The 18,194-nt window shown below is 41.6% G+C and overlaps 1 protein-coding gene across 3 annotated transcripts in view; it reads left to right on the forward strand.

Annotated features, from left to right (window-relative positions):
• The window catches only part of col4a2 (collagen, type IV, alpha 2), a 60,761-nt gene that overhangs the window by 40,607 nt on the left and 1,960 nt on the right, over positions 1-18,194 (forward strand). For 2 of the 3 annotated variants that reach the window (XM_068704918.1, XM_068704919.1), the window contains exons 6-47: positions 37-81; positions 188-304; positions 406-474; positions 606-641; positions 784-837; positions 998-1,033; positions 1,166-1,207; positions 3,115-3,177; positions 3,321-3,365; positions 3,474-3,521; positions 3,614-3,649; positions 3,740-3,784; positions 4,200-4,263; positions 4,819-4,932; positions 5,677-5,826; positions 5,926-5,997; positions 6,186-6,337; positions 6,431-6,503; positions 6,723-6,829; positions 6,966-7,149; positions 7,577-7,621; positions 7,865-7,939; positions 8,033-8,131; positions 8,250-8,471; positions 8,629-8,790; positions 8,881-9,051; positions 9,203-9,346; positions 9,430-9,555; positions 9,650-9,831; positions 10,688-10,751; positions 10,835-10,909; positions 11,026-11,133; positions 11,231-11,338; positions 11,437-11,508; positions 12,161-12,286; positions 12,448-12,564; positions 13,317-13,478; positions 14,546-14,644; positions 14,751-14,897; positions 15,574-15,690; positions 16,098-16,289; positions 17,568-17,854. In XM_068704918.1, the coding sequence (XP_068561019.1) occupies positions 37-81; positions 188-304; positions 406-474; positions 606-641; positions 784-837; positions 998-1,033; positions 1,166-1,207; positions 3,115-3,177; positions 3,321-3,365; positions 3,474-3,521; positions 3,614-3,649; positions 3,740-3,784; positions 4,200-4,263; positions 4,819-4,932; positions 5,677-5,826; positions 5,926-5,997; positions 6,186-6,337; positions 6,431-6,503; positions 6,723-6,829; positions 6,966-7,149; positions 7,577-7,621; positions 7,865-7,939; positions 8,033-8,131; positions 8,250-8,471; positions 8,629-8,790; positions 8,881-9,051; positions 9,203-9,346; positions 9,430-9,555; positions 9,650-9,831; positions 10,688-10,751; positions 10,835-10,909; positions 11,026-11,133; positions 11,231-11,338; positions 11,437-11,508; positions 12,161-12,286; positions 12,448-12,564; positions 13,317-13,478; positions 14,546-14,644; positions 14,751-14,897; positions 15,574-15,690; positions 16,098-16,289; positions 17,568-17,854 (4,452 nt within the window). The remainder of the gene's footprint in view (positions 1-36; positions 82-187; positions 305-405; positions 475-605; positions 642-783; positions 838-997; positions 1,034-1,165; positions 1,208-3,114; positions 3,178-3,320; positions 3,366-3,473; positions 3,522-3,613; positions 3,650-3,739; positions 3,785-4,199; positions 4,264-4,818; positions 4,933-5,676; positions 5,827-5,925; positions 5,998-6,185; positions 6,338-6,430; positions 6,504-6,722; positions 6,830-6,965; positions 7,150-7,576; positions 7,622-7,864; positions 7,940-8,032; positions 8,132-8,249; positions 8,472-8,628; positions 8,791-8,880; positions 9,052-9,202; positions 9,347-9,429; positions 9,556-9,649; positions 9,832-10,687; positions 10,752-10,834; positions 10,910-11,025; positions 11,134-11,230; positions 11,339-11,436; positions 11,509-12,160; positions 12,287-12,447; positions 12,565-13,316; positions 13,479-14,545; positions 14,645-14,750; positions 14,898-15,573; positions 15,691-16,097; positions 16,290-17,567; positions 17,855-18,194) is intronic. The other variant, XM_068704920.1, reaches the window with a different exon arrangement.

Here is an 18,194-nt window from a genome sequence, read left to right on the forward strand (position 1 = left end):
TCTCTTGGTTAATTTGTGGTTCTTGTTGCTCCGTAGGGAATGAGCGGCGTTCCTGGGTTTTCTGGAAACGATGGCATTCCTGTAAGTCCATCCAGCAGTCTGGATGAATGCCAGAGCAGCTCACTGTATTGATTCTGCCTGCGATGTGTTCATACTGTTCTGTTCTGAATTGACTTTCGCTCTGCAGGGCCACCCAGGACAAGCTGGACCCAGGGGGAAGCCAGGTGCAGACGGTTGTAACGGGACACAGGGAGAATCAGGGTTCCCGGGGCAACACGGCTATAACGGCTCACCTGGTTTTCCTGTAAGAGCAACTCCACACTTGGATAGTGATTTATATAATACAGAGTGTTTGATTTCCTCTCAGTGACCATCAATGACTCTCTTTTTGTTTTCATTCTTCAGGGACAACCAGGCCAGAAGGGACAGAAGGGAGACTCTCTGGAGCTGAGTGTGTACATGGAGCGCTTCAGGGTGAGGAAGAGGAGGGAACACCACACCTGGCTTTTTCATAAGTGACTTGATATTGCTGTAACAAAATTATATATGTATATATACAGTATATAGCTCATTAACCTAATGACTCTCTGACCATCCCTCCACAGGGAGACCCAGGCACACCAGGGAACAACGGAATATTTGTAAGATACATAATTCAAACTATTCGATGCTTTTCATTGAGACATGATCAGACAATGGTTTTTACATATTATTTTGTCACAACAAAAATTTCTGTTGTTGCAATCTTTCTCTTCCACTGCCTTTTTATTTGATTTTTGTCAGGGGCCTCAAGGAAACCCAGGATGGCAGGGTACCAGAGGCTTACCAGGACCGAAGGTGTGTGTGTGTGTGTGTGTGTGTGTGTGTGTGTGTGTGTGTGTGTGTGTGTGTGTGTGTGTGTGTGTGTGTGTGTGTGTGTGTGTGTGTGTGTGCATTTAACGCTCCATCTATCATGATGAAAAGTGCTTATTAGGATCCTGTTTGTGTCTTCTTCTAGGGTCCCCCAGGGCCTCCCGGTCCCCGTGGACCAAAGGTAAGGCAACAATGATATATATTTAATGTAATATAATAGAAACGTGATGTATGAATACTGCATGAAATCTTATCAAACAGGAACTTCACTTTAGGAATGCAACTTCAAGTGTTGTTTTGTTTTTCTGGGCAGGGTAATATGACCAATGTGCTGAAGGGATTGAGAGGAGAGCAAGTGAGTGACCCTGTTTGTATTATTCATTGCTAATATCTATCAGTCAAGTCTACATGCATTTCTGTAAAGCAAAAGCCATAACAACAAAATGGTTTGCTGTTGCTGCAGAGAACATCCTGAATTAATTTCGGTCTTAAGTCATCTGATCCACTTCAGCTTGAGCTCTTCATCTTTACTTTCCTATGCAATGATTGAAGTATATTTACTTAACTACTATGCTTAAGTGCAGTTTTGAGATCATTTTACTTTACTTGAGTATTTTCATTTAATGCCACTTCTGCTGTTGGGGTGAACTACATGTAGTTATACTAGTAGTTTAACTACATTTTGCAGTAGCTTGCTGTTTGTTCTACTACATTCATATTTGCATATGTGATTTGAGTAGTTAATTTACTTTTTTTCTATTTTTGTGTAGTTAACTATTGAAACTACAAACACACCTGGTGTCTCATTTATAACCGTTGCGACTTCCCACGCAAAAGTTGTGGTCTATAAAACAAACTTGACAGGAGAATGTGCGCACCTGTACGGAAACTCTGATATCGTCATTATCAGTCCTGATCATAATGCCATAAGAAAACATCTTCAAACTTCACATATCAAACTTCCTTTTTTCTTAAATGATATCCAGGGTGGTGGATACCACCGATTGTCTTGATCATTTTAGAAGCAATCAGTCTGATTGCTGTAAACATATAAATACTATGGTGACACTGGTGATGTGTTATGCTGCACGATGGATATTCTGGCACTGTTATTACTGCGTAAATGGAAGAATTAGGAGGGAATGAGTGTTCTTCCTCTCTGTAGTCTCCGTAATACACCGCAAAGACCCACTGATCAGCAGGCTCATTTCAATGCATCAACATTCATGAGGTGCTTTGCATTGACCATTTATGGTTGAATGTGGGCGAATAGAAGGTGGGATGTGAGGCCGAACCAGCTGCGCACATTTACAGGTTCATTTGGATTTTATAAAAGGAAATTGCGCGCTTGAATGGTGTGCGCAAGGTTTTATAAATCTGAATATGTTTTGCCGTGCGTGCATTTCCTCTGAGACCCCTGGCCTTTATCCTTTGTGTAGTGCCTGCATGTGCAAAAGTGCAGGCGTTGCTCAGTGCTCACACAGCGACAGTGTCAGCAAATTGAAGACTGTTTTAGTTGTTAAGATTCTCAGATCTTACAAAACTTACGCGTAAGACGACAGACCCCATTGCTCAAGTCGATCAAACGGTCTAAAAAGGTGTAATTTAAAATATTTCTAGTGGGGTATTTTATTTTTTGTTTCATGTATGACCTGAGAACAAGTGGGCCCTTGAAATAAACTCCATTGAAAAAACATATGACAAACTCATAGATTATAATTACATTTTAAAGATAAAATCTGAGATTTATAACAATTTCTGCTTTTTACAAATTACAAAAGAAAACAGTGTGGGAGCCCCTTGTCACAGTTATCTGAGTTGTTCCACTAAAGAGACATTTCCCCTTTTGAACTTCTTACATGGTTTCATTCAAATAACTGTTTAAAGACAAAATAAATGACCCCTCAGACTTATCTTGTGACCCTTTCGGGGGGGGTGCTTAGCTGTAAATGACCAGCTACAGCAGTAAAATGCAGCTTACACATTCCAGCATCAGCATAAACAATCTAATAATGTCAGTCACAGCAGCATTTTTTTTTTTGTTGCTTTAACGACTACTTTTTCTTCATTATTTTTAATATTAAGTACATTTTGCTGCTGCACTTCTGTACTTTTACCTAAGTTGCATTTGGACTGCAGGTCTTTTACATGTAACTGAGTATTTTGAAACTGTGGTAACTTTACTTTAGTAAAAGAACTAGATGATGATTTGTTTCTCTCTGAGCTGGCTGACTTTTGATGCATTTCTTATTTCCACCACAGGGGGACATCGGACCACCAGGGCATCCAGGAAACTCTACTCATCAGCTGGTTCAAGCCCCCTCGGTCTGTACATGTTCAACATGTTCGTCTTTATTCATTAACGCGTTGTAATGTTCAAAGATGGTCTCTGAAATCTGAAATATCAATATGAGTGATACAGACACTGATACAAGCTTCAATAATATCCTCCTCTTTCATTATTTTAGGGACCTCTTGGAGAGAAAGGTCTGAAAGGAGAATTAGGAGATCTGGTGTGTGATCACTCATGAACGATCATGCACATATATACATACATAGACACACATTAACGTCTGAGCATGTCAGTCCCGCCACTCATCTTTTCTTTTGCTTTATTTCAGGCTGACAACAAAGGAGAAACTGGTGTGAAGGGCATGCCTGGATCACGGGTGAGCACAGGCACATCTCTACGTATTTCACTAACGAACTGTCCTCCATCTGTGTGTTGAATTAATATAATGTGCTGTTTATGCCGTTCTAGGGTTTTTCTGGCGCAAAAGGGCGTCCTGGACCAAGGGTATGCATGTGTGAAAAAAGAGGGATGTTGCATCATTATTGTGTTACCAAATTAAATGTGATTTTCATAATGATGACAACTGTTTTTCAGGGGGATACCGGCGAACAAGGGACAACAGGTAGAGATGGTTTCAAGGTGAGAATACACTTGATTATCCCTGAACTGGGGTCATGAATCTATGCATCCCGTAAGTGGAATCTAACCCGAATGGGTTGTTCAACATACGGTTTTATATTGTCAATAATCCTGGGGAAATGGCATAATTAACATGCTATATTGCGCCTTTATTCTTTAAAAAACAACATTTTGTTCACATTATTATCTGATTCAAATCTTTCTTGAACCTTGCGGGTGTTAATCCAGCCTCAAGATTCAGAAATTAAAAGGAAAACAAGAGATAAAACAGACATAAAAGAATAACAGGATATGTGTCACAGTGATTTCTGAAGCCATGTGTGCACATCCAGCTTGTGATCTCCGTCATTAAAATGACAAGTGAAACTGCAGCCTCTGAATACTGAAAGAGTGACATTAAGTTAATGTGTTTCAGGGAGACAGAGGTGACCCAGGAGAACTGATACCATCAGGATCCCTTTGGCCCTGGTCTCCATCAGGTAAGATGATTTATACCAGAGAAACTCAAATAATCAGCCAAGAGAAAAGAGAAATAGTTTGAAGATAAAACCAACTGCCTGACACGTGCTAACATGTCTTATGAGAAAAATAGTTGCTGACATAAAGTGAAAGTCTGTGGGGAACTTAATGACATTACTGAACTTCAAGGTCACACTATCGTGCAAAAACAGAAGTGTTCAAGAAAGAGGTTGTGGGTACTTTAAGGACTAAATACATTGGAAAAGAAACTAATGTGGCAATAAACCCTTGCGCCGAACATGGGAACGATGTCTTCCAATTATTTCTCAAAGGAGAAGAACAGAATATTATTTGTTTGTATTCCAGAAGTATGAAACAAACAGAACTATCTATGTTATTATTATTACAGTATTCAAATGAGGATATAACAGGAGAGAACTATGTATAATCCTTCATGTATAATGTGTTACAGAGCTACATACGAATGGATTAAAGCAATTACAAGCAGTGTCATCTATGAGCATAAGATGCTAATGAATGTTTTTTATTTTTTATTATGCTTTGACTTTGATAAGCTGGTCCTTCCGGTCCTCCTGGTGAGCAGGGTCCGCAGGGAGAGAGGGGCCCGGTTGGAGACCAAGGGTTCCCCGGACCCCCGGGACGCCCCGCCTCTGAAACACAGCAACTAGGTCTGTAAACCGAAGCTATGCCAAGAGATTCATCCACATACAAGTAAAGGGACCAGTAGCCTATATGACACCTGCAATGGTTACAGTCTGAGGTCATTTTAATTTACACATATCACAAAATCACAAAGTTGTCAGTCTGTACATCATATGACACTCTCTATCTTTAGACTCTTGCCCCACATAAGAAGAAAATCAACAGAAACTTCAAAAATCACAGTATGATATAAGAGACATAATGACAATATTAACTTACATAATACATGATATTATGTGTCATATGTAAAATAGTGGAGTCAACCAAAAAACTGTATTACAAAGACTTGGTAGGTGGACAGACTAAACACACATACTACTTATAATACTACATAGGGAGAAGAGGCTATGAGGCATGTGTGAAGTAGATCTTAAAATAGAATCACCCTGAAATCAATTTAAGATTCTAGTAGAAGATTCCAGTAGAAACCTCAGATAGATTTCAGACTGCCTACTCTACAAGGTACATGAGGTTCGTTCCAGATTATTTTTTATACAAACCATCCATTAGTCTTTATATTTCCCTTTGTGACTTTGCAATAGTAGTACAACATATCATTTTTTTCAAAACATTTAGGCTACTTTACACGTGACACAATATACCATGGTCACAACGTGGCTGCATTAGCAGGAAAGGAAACAATCACAATGCTCCTCTCCAAGATAAGTTAAACCTTTGATCACCTTTTAATCTCCTTTTGTATCTGTCAGTTTGGGATTTCATGGGGCCATTTGGTATAAAGGGGGAGCCAGGAGAGAAAGGCCAATCAGGGGAACCTGGACACCCTGCTGACAGTCCAGGACCCCCAGGCTCCAACGGGCGCCCGGGGGCCAGGGGCCCTCCAGGACCCAAAGGAACATGTGAGTGAATGAGTGAATGAGTGAGTGAGTGAGCGAATGTTACTATTCATACTAATCTATACCTTTACTGTGATTCTATTTGTTTCTATTCGTCTCTAGGGGCTGAGTTCTTCAAAGGGGCTCCTGGTGGAAGAGGAAGGCCCGGCAATGCAGGCTTTAAAGGAGGGAAAGGTGCTGTAGTCATGCTGAGGAAGATTTATGATATATTTTAAATTAATAACATAGAAAGATATATTTTTCTGAAGTACTTACTCCTCCATTAAATTCACCCTGAGTAAAATAATCAGTTAAATTCATATTAATATACTCTATAACACTCTATGTTTCTGACCTGTGGGTGCAATGTTGTGAACATTTAGGTGATCACGGGGTGTGTGAATGCACTGTGGTAAACTCTTCACCGGGGCTACCTGGCCCTGCTGGTGATGGTGGTGATGCTGGGATGACTGGAGAGTTTGGTCAGGAGGGTGATTTAGGCGAGCCAGGTCCCCAAGGAGAGGACGGGTTGCCTGTAAGAATAAACAAGCCATCTCCATTCTTTCTTTTCCTTCGTTCATTTTGAGTACTTCTCTGTTTCCTCACACTTTGCTGTGTTGTCTCACAGGGATCTCCTGGGGTCAGCGGTCTGCCAGGTCTGCGGGGTCGAAAAGGGAACGCGACTGTGGCCTCACAGAAAGGTGCAGTGTACCTGGTTTCATTTCAGATCAGCACCTTTGGTCAAGTGGGCCAGAAAACAGACAGTGATCCCCCTGTTTCTGTGCACGCTGTACTGATCGTATGTGTATGTCTATGTGTGTGTATGTCTGTGTGTGTGTGTGTGTGTGTGTGTGTGTGTGTGTGTGTGTGTGTGTGTGTGTGTGTGTGTGTGTGTGTGTGTGTACGTGTGTACCCTACAGGATATCCTGGAGATCCAGGGGATCACGGGCGAGATGGTGAGCCAGGAGTGTTGGGTGCTCCAGGCCGAAATGGATTGCCTGGTATCCCTGGGAGCCGAGGTCTTCCAGTGAGTCCACTGGAGTCCATATTGGCAGTTTCATATTAGCGTTATATTCAAAGTAACATTATCTCTTTTTGCTCATTTCCCCTGATGACAAATGAACTCTATCCGACAGTATAATGATGCTGGTTGATGTCAACAGGGAGAAGGTCCCAGAGGAGACGTGGGAGACAAAGGTTTCCCAGGTCGGCCTGGTCGAACTGGTGCACCCGGGATAACTGGGACAGACGGGACAGGCATTGGAGGGCTCAAAGGCCAACGTGGTTTACCTGGTGACGATGGCCTCGCAGGCTATCATGGAGTTCCAGGAACACCTGGCACCCCAGGTGAGAGGTGGCTGACTGCCTCCTTCTGTCCTTTTTATTTAACCTCAATATGGTGATGCACATTTCTCCTTCACTGTCTTTACAAATATTTGACCATTTTTTACTCTACTAAGTATTTAATTTTACCTCTCCTCTCTTAATATGCAAAAGCAGTGAGGAATGGGAATGAACATTAATAGCTTGTGATTAAAAAAGGAGGAAGCATGACGAGTATATTTTTCCATTTTATTTACTTTTCTTTCTTCGCCTCTTGATGTCAGCTTGATGCAGGGGCTGCATCCCTCAAACAAGCTGCAGCGAGGCTTGTTTGAGATAATGCTTGTGCTTTTGAGTAACTCCTGTTTCGAATGCCTCTCTCTCTCTCTCTCTCTCTCTCTCTCTCTCTCTCTCTCTCTCTCTTTCATCCTCTCTCATTTGCAACTGAAAGGCGGCTGTAGTCCAACAGGAGATGGAGGACAGGTGGATGTAACAGGTAGCTGGTATAATAATGTTTTCACCATATTGCTCTCTTTGTAACAACTCTGTTGTGCTTTTGCTTCTGGATTATTTGGCTTGTGTGCATGACGATTTTTAAATTGTTTACAATTTGCGATTTCGTGTAATGCGATACCAGCTAATGTAATGAAGATGCCATGTCGGGAAAAACACTCCACATAAACAGTTTAAACTTTTACATACAACCATGATGTTGCCCTAAATACAATTTTACTCTCAGGTCCTTGCGATTCCTTTCCTGGACCACCTGGGCTGCCTGGACCTCCAGGACCCAGAGGACTACCAGGTTTCCCAGGTAACACAACAAAAAAATATTGCTGAATGTTGACTTCAGGGCTCCTGCTTTGAGTCATTTTTGACACCCTGTTTTTATTTCGGGAACCAACAGGTCCTCCGGGCCAAAAAGGACCACAGGGTCCATTTGGAACAATCGGAGAAAAAGGAGAAACAGGAGATCAAGGCTTTGGTGGCCGTTCTGGACCACCAGGTAAGAAGTGACAAGAAAAGACTTACGGGCAGCAGCCAGATAGATAGAATTGATGATCTCATCTTTGATTGGTCCAGATATTTTTTTTAAATTAACATTAAGTGTTTTTCTAATATAGGTTTTGCCGGCCCCCGTGGAGCCTTGGGGGTTTCAGGCAGCAAAGGTTCAGTAGGAACCCCTGGTGTGCCTGGTGTAAGCGGCCGGTACGGGGCGCAAGGTGAGAAGGGTGTTCATGGAGAGATTTTTGGAGCATCGCCAGGACCAATTGGTGACGAAGGATTGCCTGGGGTTCAAGGGAATAAAGGCTCTATCGGTGATCCAGGGCCGATTGGCTATCCAGGTTAGCAATGCCCTCACTCTGTCACTTACTTATATTCAAACATTACAGTCTATTTAAGCTACCTGTCTCTTTGCCTTGTTGACTTACTTCCAGTGTTAGTGGCATCATTTGGAAGAATAAGCTATTATCTAAAGTTCTTATTCATTCGTTCCTCCAGGAATGGCCGGCATGCCTGGTATGATCGGCTTCAAGGGTGAGAGTGGCCCTCTAGGCCTGCAGGGGGAGGAGGGGAGACCTGGGCCAGCAGGCAAGTACGGCTACCCTGGTGATCCTGGACAAGCCGGTCTACCTGGCCCACGTGGGAGTACTGGACAGCCAGGTTAGCATGCACAGCGACACACTCTCCCTCAGAAATGTTCTTGTTCATGTCTGATGTCCCTGTTCTTGTTTCTGGCATCCTGCTCACCAGGTTTCACTGGAGAGAGGGGAACTGAAGGAGACCCAGGCCCTCCAGGTCCGATAGGATTAAAAGGCATCCCGGGGAAGTACGGTGATGATGGTGTCGTTGGAGAGCCTGGCCCATCAGGTGAAGTGGGACAGTCGGGTGCAGATGGACGTCCAGGACTTCCAGGAATAAAGGGTTTGTTTCTCAGATATTTACTTTGAAAATATAATCCAGTAATCCAATTAAATCCAATTAAACATACAATTATATAAAATCTATGTAGCCTAGCCTTGGTCAGAAGAGTTAATTTTTTCAGTGAAGGTCTGATGGTCCCTCTCTTTCCCAGGAATCAAAGGCTCTCCCGGCATGTCAGGTTTTGAGGGGAACAGGGGTAATCTAGGGGTGAAGGGCTTCAGTGGGTTCGGTGGAGAACCTGGAGTTCAGGGTGAAGTTGGCGTAAAAGGAGTGAAGGGTCGAAGTGGAGAGAAAGGTGAGACTGTTCTGTCATACAAATGATTGGGATCCCAGTGGATCTTAAGTGGAATTAACTCTTTGACTTACCATCTCTGCCAGGTGATCGTGGTTTGAGAGGGCCATCCGGGGATAAGCCTCACATCCCCGCCCAGATGATTGTTGACATGAAGGGAGCAAAGGGCGACCACGGACAATATGGAAATCAAGGTTTTACTGGACCGAGAGGTGAGCAGCTCCAATCTCATATCAGTCACTCTTTCCTTTTCACCTCTCCTATCCTCTCACGCCTCACTTCTTCACATTCTACTCTGCTCCACAGGTACTAAGGGTTTGCCCGGTGTGCCGGGCTACGAGGGAACTCATGGTCTTCCTGGAGACCCCAGCAATAAGAAAGGTTACCATGGAGATACGGGTGCAGAGGGGTTGCCGGGGATAAAAGGAATGCCCGGCCTAACTGGAAATCGAGGAATTACTGGTTTTGAGGGAATGGCAGGCAACAGGGTGAGCAGAGCCATACTGTCAGTCCATGTTGATTATTCTGCATTAAAGAGCCACTCAGTTTACCGGTCAAGGGGACTTAAACTCAGCTTGTAAAAACACTTGTATAATGTCTTTTCTAGCGCTTAAGGGAGTTTTCCAAAGTTAATAAGTATCTCTGCTTTGCCTTGAGACTTAAAGTTGCTATAATCAATATTTTTAAACACATGGGTACTTGTGTATGAAAGGGGTTGTTCGTAGAGAATTATCACCCGACTCCTCAGTGTCTCGGGTTGTTGTTTTGGTTTTACAACCCTCAGCGTTACTATTTTGCTTCACTCTCATAGCCGCAGCAGGCCACTGTTTTTAGCGAAAAAGCTATAAAAACCTAGCACACACTTCCTGCCCAGAACCAAACGTCAGAGGGCCAAAGTTAATGATAAAGAGACAGATATTTACCTCAGGAGTTGGTGGAGACCAAAACAGAGCTAAAAATGAGTGAATACTGAACTTGTGTTTGCTAGGTAGCCAGACACATTGTGTTTAAGTAGGTGTTAAAGAGGCAGTGAGGGTCTAAAAACTATGAGTTGCAATATAGAAAAGGTTGGAAACAGTGATCTGAAGATATCCTGACCTCTTCAATTTGAATATTCTTTTTTTTTTATCTGTCTCTGCGTGTCCCCTTACTTTATGAAAATGCAGTACTAAATTGCTAAAGTATCCCTTTAAGTCTACAACTTGCGATTATGGCTCTCACTCTGCCATTGTTTGTGTAATGTTTTGTAGCTACAAATAAATATTCAATATATTTCTTTCATTGCAACATCTCATGAAAACATGATATAGTCTATTGATAAATCAATTGCTCATTTGTTTTCAGGGAGTTAAAGGAAGTCCTGGTGCCTACGGAGCATCAGGAGACAAAGGAAGGAGGGGACTCAAAGGTACCGCCTCAAACTCAAACTCCAGACGGATGGAGATCTGGGTACATATTATAAAGTGATTGTGATGAAAATTTTGATTACAGGTGAGAAAGGCCCGCGCATAGACCTTCCAGGAACCACCGGATTGAGAGGACAGCATGGCCTTCCAGGAGAACCAGGTACAAATATGAGTTCATACAGCTTTTGTTTCTTCTCTTCTGGTGTTGATCGGCACCACTGAACAATTAGAGGCTCATTTGTGGGTGATATGAGATGTTTGATACCTCCTTTTCAGGCCAGAAAGGTTTAATTGGACAAATAGGGGACCGTGGTTTGCCTGGTTTTGATGGAATCGAGGGGAAAAGGGGAGAGCCAGGTGATCCAGGAACAGGAGGGTCCCCAGGTAAGAGACTCCCATTCACGTCCCTTATTTAATGGTATACTGGACATTGTAGCAGAATTACATTGCAACTTGTACACAACATTTTTGTTTCCTGCAGGCTCTGATGGACAAAAGGGAACTCCTGGTAACCAAGGTCTGAAAGGCTTTCCTGGACCATCTGGAAAAGATGGACATCCCGGTTTTCCTGGCTTCCCAGGAAACAAAGGTAACATAACTAGACCAGCATCTTCTCTTTCTTTCTCTTTAAACTACATACTTGTTGTCCACCATGTTCCTCCATCTGAACTATGCAAATGTGTGCAGGTTTCCCTGGCCTGAAGGGACTTTATGGATTACATGGACTGAAAGGACAAAAGGGTATCCCAGGAACACCAGGTATTCAACCCAATTCATAAAAACAATCTTTCTGTGCATTTTTAAAGATACTGTTTCATATAGATTACGTACAGCTTAAAGGCCATACAATGTATTTTCTCAGACTCATACTATGAATAATGGGCTCCAACATGAACAATACAATTGTCTGCACGGTACTGCAAGTTATAGGAGTTTTTGTTATTTCTCATGAGAGACTTCTGTATTCAGACGGACTCTTCTCAGGGGCAGGTTTTGTTAGAAAATGGAGAAATCACATACTTCTGTGCTCCAATCAGGATTAAGCAACATTTGAATTGACGACAGTTGGTGGCGGTGGTGGTTTGTTTGGTCACTGTCAATCAAATCTGATTAAACCACACCTCTATACAGTCCTCATGTAGCAGCATGGGTTTTATGGGTGTTAAACTCTGAAGAAATAATACCTAAGTATGTTTGTTTAACTTTAATTGCGGCTTATTTAGTCACTAATATTCATTGTTATAATCCATGCTTTCAGTAATGACGAAACACTTTTGTAATTGTAAACTCAATCAATGTATATTTCTAAGTTTTTCACTACATCAAGTGCAGTAGAAACCATGTCTAATTCTTTCTCTTACGTAAAGCCCTGAGGAGTTAGACAAATGTTTACTGTTCATATTTTAATCAGGTCTGGATACCACTGGATCAGCTGGGGAACCAGGAGGCAAAGGAGAGAAAGGAGAGGGTGGCGACCCCAACAGCCAGCCAGGTGTTCCTGGCACAGCGGGTTTGAAAGGCTTTCAAGGACCTCTAGGTTAGCCATTACTCCATACTCTTTCTACATTAATATGGCATCTCAGAAACCTGCTGAGCTCTCAATAAGAGAACCAGTGATGCACGACAACACATAACATATGTTGTTATTGGGTTTCACCATCTTAAGACTTGAAACAATCCCATGTTTTACTTGTTCAGGTGACCATGGTCAACCTGGACTGCCAGGATTCCGCGGCCCTGAAGGACCAAGCGGGACCCCAGACAGACCAGGACGCCGTGGTGACCCTGGCTCTATAGGACCTAATGGGTACCAAGGTGAGAAGATACAGTGGGATCAAAGAAGGCCATTGTTAAAAGAACCAGAGCTTAATCTCTCTCCCCTTTCCTTTTTTTTTTTTTATACAAAGCTGTGACTGAAATCACTCACTTCTTAAAAAAGCTAATTAGTGATTAAAACCAAGAACTCATATTCAGTGAATACTCATTTTAATAAGTGAAAAATTGCATTTTTTTAAAGCTCCCTTAAGGTGAGAGAAGCAGGCTTGTAGCTGGTGAGTTGGCAGTTAAATTCCTGGTCAGATGGGAACATCTGGTTGTGGAATAGCAGCAGTTATAGTTGATAGTTGTAATTGTGTCAATGGCAACAGCAACTGTAGTAGTATTCAAATTATCAGTAGGAACTGTATTTTACTATAACTCACAGTAGCTGTAGAATCAATAGAGGAAAGTATTGTGTTTTGGCAAGAATCTGGCGATGTGATACGTATCGTGATACAGGGGTTACGATTCAATATATTGCACTACTGTAGACAAGGGGATATATTACTCAAGTGTAGCAATATTTTCTACACCCCTAGAAAGTAACATTTTCAGCATTAAGAAAGCCAGTAGTGTAACTTAATTTGGTTATTAGGTTCTGCATAATTGTCTGGATGCATTGATGTTTAAAATTCATTATTGAAGTAATCAAAGAACTGAACTGTCACTTCAGACTGGTTTTGATGCTGGGGAATTCTTGTTTGTTTTATAAACTATCTATATTTGCTAATCCTAAATTTGTTTCTCAGGTTTCCCTGGAGACAGAGGATTTCCTGGTGTAGATGCCCCTCCTGGTGAAAAGGGTGTACTGGGATCAGGTGGGTTTCCTGGAGTCCCTGGTAGGAAAGGATTCAAAGGAAACCAAGGTTCATTTGGATACAGGGGGCCAAATGGTGTTTCTGGGAAGAAAGGTAAGCATGAATTGTTTGATATTTTCAAGAATTGTGTTCAAATGACAAGTGAAGTGTTTGCAGTAGCACATCTTAAACTTCCATTGTTGTGTCAGGCCATGGATGATTATTATTATGATGATGATTTCTAGTTGGAACAAATAATCAGTAACAAATATAATGTGATATAGTCGCTTGAGACATACTATCACAGTATTCTCTCATGATAAATTGGCAATGATGTATCACTTATTGCTGCAGACATTTTAACACTGTACCTGTACTAATTGCTGTCAGTTCAGTTGAGTTAACGTTGTTGCCAGAACAACAACTGTTATTAGGATCTTGCCTTGGTGAGCTGATAGGGCAGACAAACAGGACAACATTCAACTCAGCATACTAATAAAACCATCATATCAATAAAAAGCATATTAAACAACACATGTATCTAAAATATGATGAGCTATAAAATAAAGTATATAGTCAAATAACCTAAACATGTCAGAATGCTTAAAATACCACAAATAGTATGCTGCAAGAAGTCCTAAAACCTGAGTCATCATTTTTGCACTTCCGTTTTCCTCATATCAAATTCAATGGGTATTTTGAACATGTTTTTGGTTAGATGCCTGAAATAAGGTCTTTAGTTAACACAAGCAAGAGATTTGAATTTTGTTCAACACATAAAATGCATCAGTAAATACCCCACTCATGAATTTGGAAGCTTTTAAGTGTCTTAAAAAAGCTTTTTACTTCATGGTGATTGCATTCACTTTAGATTATTTTACTGAACAAAACGTGTAGTATCGTTTGTTTGGACAAAGATTATATTCTGCGATAATCCCAAATCCAATGGAAATATCCCATGAGCTTTTTGTCAAGGGTAACCGTGTTGGCCTACAAAAAACCTCATCCCTGCAGCACTCTACTACTGCAAAGAAAAGAAGAAAGTTGGAAGTAATACATGCTTTGCTGGCATTCAACTGATAATTATGTATGGGCCTGTAATATCGTGCACCTGTCTGCAGCTTGATAATAGGATCACCAGTTACAATCTGTGTACTACAATCTTGATATCGTTTTTACAGGAATAAAAGGAGAGCAAGGAGTAATGGGAGTTCCTGGTGTTATTGGTGTGAAGGGAGAAAGAGGGCCAGCTGGTCCAAAAGGAAACACTGGATCTCAAGGTAAATTGTACACTTTCATATAACGTACAGACTGTTAACTCGTTACCAGACGTGTGCTTTTATGTTTTTTTTGTCCGATTCATTACGTGATCTTTCTGTGCTGCAGGTTCTCATGGGTTTCCAGGAAACCAGGGTCCTCCTCCCATTCCCATCAGAATTTCAGGAGAGAGGGGCCCAGGAGGACCACGTGGTATCCATGGACCAAAGGGGTTCAAAGGGGAACCAGGGCCACATGGCCCCCCTGGTGATTCAGGTTAGTTGTTCTAATTAAACATTTTGTTGTTGAGCATCCCTAAAAAATGTCCGGCTCAGCAACATGTATCAGTGGGGCAGGAAGTGCTGTTTTTTTCTGTAGGCCTATTGTTAAACTGCAATGGAAATTTAAAAATATATATATTATTAAAATATATTTTATATGAACCTCCGCGGGGTCAATGTAATAGATCCTCACTCATTTCCTTCATCATCACTGTCCTGCCGTATCATAAACTATAGTAATCTGGTTACGGGTCATCCACACACTGCCTCACTCCCTCTTCTTCTCACAGTTCTCATGCATTAGCTCTAAAATTTGGCTTTCCCCTGCCATCGCAGCATGTTTTTGCTCTGCGTTAAAACAAATTGGAGAGCATCCGAAGAATTAAATGTTCAAATGAAGGCTGTAATATGTGTAAATAATAAGGTAATTATTCCACTATAGCAAGTCTTTTGGGCTGATATGTACACGAGTTCAAAATGGTGTAAAATGTAACATTTTAAAGCCGTAAATAACTAATAATTAGGTTTTAATAACTGTTAAATATAAATGCTCCTGGCCATTCAAATTAAAGCATAAAACATGAATATCATGCATCATTTAGTATGACATCATTATATAGACTGACTTTCTGACTACCAGCACCGATGACACGTATTCTCTCTCTGTACAGGTTTCATAGGACCCAGTGGGCAGAAGGGCATGCCTGGGATTAGTGGGCGACCAGGAACACCTGGATTTCGTGGAGAGTTTGGAAAAGTGGGCCACCCCGGCCTGCAGGGCATGGAAGGTGCGTATGACACTGTGGGGCAGACTCGGATTAGGGTTAATAAACCTGGATTAAAAGATTTAAAGTAGGTGGAGACTCCTAAGCAGGGAACCAGTTACCAAGACGTTTTTCTTGTTATTTTTTGTGAGTCGGTTTAGTGACTAAATAAGCATTAAAAGCATTGCGCTGGGGACTAAAGAGTTCCACAAGGACTGTTTATATCATTATGTAATTATTGTAGCAGAGATGGTTTGACTGAAGCTATGACAGCGTTAGAGCCACATGCATGAGGACATCTCTGCAAGTGAAATCTGACTTGCATGATACATATTATAACCATGTTACACAGTGCTGCGTGTATCAAGTGTGTACAGTACGAGCATGAATGAATGCATTACATAATTGATAATTAGTTCATTCCTCAATAGGTCACCGCGGCAACCCTGGTATCCCCGGGCTACCTGGTATGCCGGGCCGCAGCGTCAGCGTGGGTTACTTGCTGGTGAAACACAGCCAATCAGAACACACACCCATGTGTCCTGTGGGTATGTCTAAACTGTGGGACGGCTACAGCCTGCTGTACTTTGAGGGCCAGGAAAAGGCCCACAACCAGGATCTTGGTAAGTCATGGTGAGCTTCGGCATATGCCAGTGTGAGCTTGTTACAGTGCGGCCCTGTTAGAACAGACATTGTGATCCAATGAACCCGAAGACATTCCAGAGCCATCGGCCTCATCACATCTCGCTGCTGGCAGAGTTTGATGAAGGGCCATCTAGACCAGCCGGTGTCCTCACTCTTATATTTCACATTTCAAATTGAGCTTTAATGGCATGATGGGGCTGGAAAAAAGAGAAAGTGACCTTTTAAAATATTCTGTCCTATAAATATACATGACGGATGACAGAAAAGGACAGACTTGTTTTTCATTACACTATCTCACGGTCATCTCTTGTGTACTGAGGCAATGCTAGCATGTGTTCTCAGTTGTGATCAACTCATTTCCACTGCTGGTCCTCACATCTTCTAAAGTCTAATTCAATTGGGTGTTCCAGTTAAGTGTAATCACATTTAGTCTCTAAATGAATAAACTATGCATGAGAGGCAGAACACAGCTTAATGGAGAACTTATTTGTGAAGATCTGCTTTATATTTCACCTTCTTTCACTAAGAAGTTCTAAAAAACAGAAAATGATTCATGAGAAATGTAATCCCTGCTCTTGTTTCAGTGCTGCTTTTTCCACAGGTAATACAATAAAGATAGACTGGACGACTGGATTAGATTTTCCAACCAAACCTTGTTTCAAAAACAGAAAGTAGTTTATTTAGGATAAAATAAGTCCTCTTATTTGTTATAAGACAAGACTGTAACTTTTAAAAGAAGAAAAAACACATCATTCCTATAACAAGTTAAAAGTTATAGGACTCATATAACGTTATAGTTATAGGACGTTAAAGTTATAGGACTTCATATAACGTATGAAGTAAAAATTCATACGTTATATTATTCACCCTTTGGGTTTCAGGGTTTTTTTTCTGCTACAGCTTGACTTGGTCTGGTATGACCTGTAGTTTATGGTGGCCAATGTTAGCTAATGTTCAGGTAGATGTTGCTGGATAATTGACATTACCAGTTAATTGACTTTATTCTTCTTCTCTACTGTTTTACGGTACATGTTAGCATTTGCCATTATCCCATACTTGTCAGTGGCTGCTAGGTTCAGTTTAAAGCAAGATTAAGAAATTGAGCTCCGCTATAGCTTCTTTTTTCTCTCATACTTTGAATCTGTTTTGAATGTTTAATCATGTCAGTCTTATTTAATGCCATTTGTTCATTGTGTGTCATTGTGTGCTTTGTGTGTGTTTGAAATGTGTATAATTTGGTGGTTTGTCCTTTGCAGGTTTGGCTGGCTCCTGCCTCCCACGGTTCAACAGCATGCCCTTCCTGTACTGCAATCCTGGAGACATTTGTTACTATGCCAGCAGAAATGATAAGTCCTACTGGCTATCGACAACTGCTCCTCTTCCCATGATGCCTGTAGAAGAGGGAGAGATCAAACCGTATATCAGCCGCTGCTCAGTATGCGAAGCTCCATCAGTTGCCATCGCGATCCACAGCCAGGACATCACCATCCCACAGTGTCCCGCTGGCTGGCGCAGCCTGTGGATCGGTTACTCTTTCCTCATGGTGAGTTCTGGTCTTCCTACTAGATAAATGTGTTTAAATGGCTATGTGCGGGATTTTAAGCGTCACTATGATTTCATTGTCAATTGTGAGACCTTGATGAGACTATCATAACAAAAGATGTATAGGCACGATGTATTTTCACTTTACTAATGATGGCTACTACTATTCAGCTTGTATAAACTGTTGATTAATGTAGTCTGTGGCTCTGGCGGAGCTTTGGGAAATATAAAAACATCTTGCATTGCAGACTAGAACGCCTGCGTTACAAACTGGGAATGTGGAGACGCAAGTCTTTACCAGACAGGGAGCATCTCATGAAAAGGCCCCGTCAACTTTCAGT

The sequence above is a fragment of the Cebidichthys violaceus genome, unplaced genomic scaffold (assembly GCF_023349555.1).
Source record: "Cebidichthys violaceus isolate CVI_PGR_0920_01 unplaced genomic scaffold, fCebVio1.0.p SCAF_11, whole genome shotgun sequence".
NCBI lineage: Eukaryota > Metazoa > Chordata > Actinopteri > Perciformes > Stichaeidae > Cebidichthys > Cebidichthys violaceus.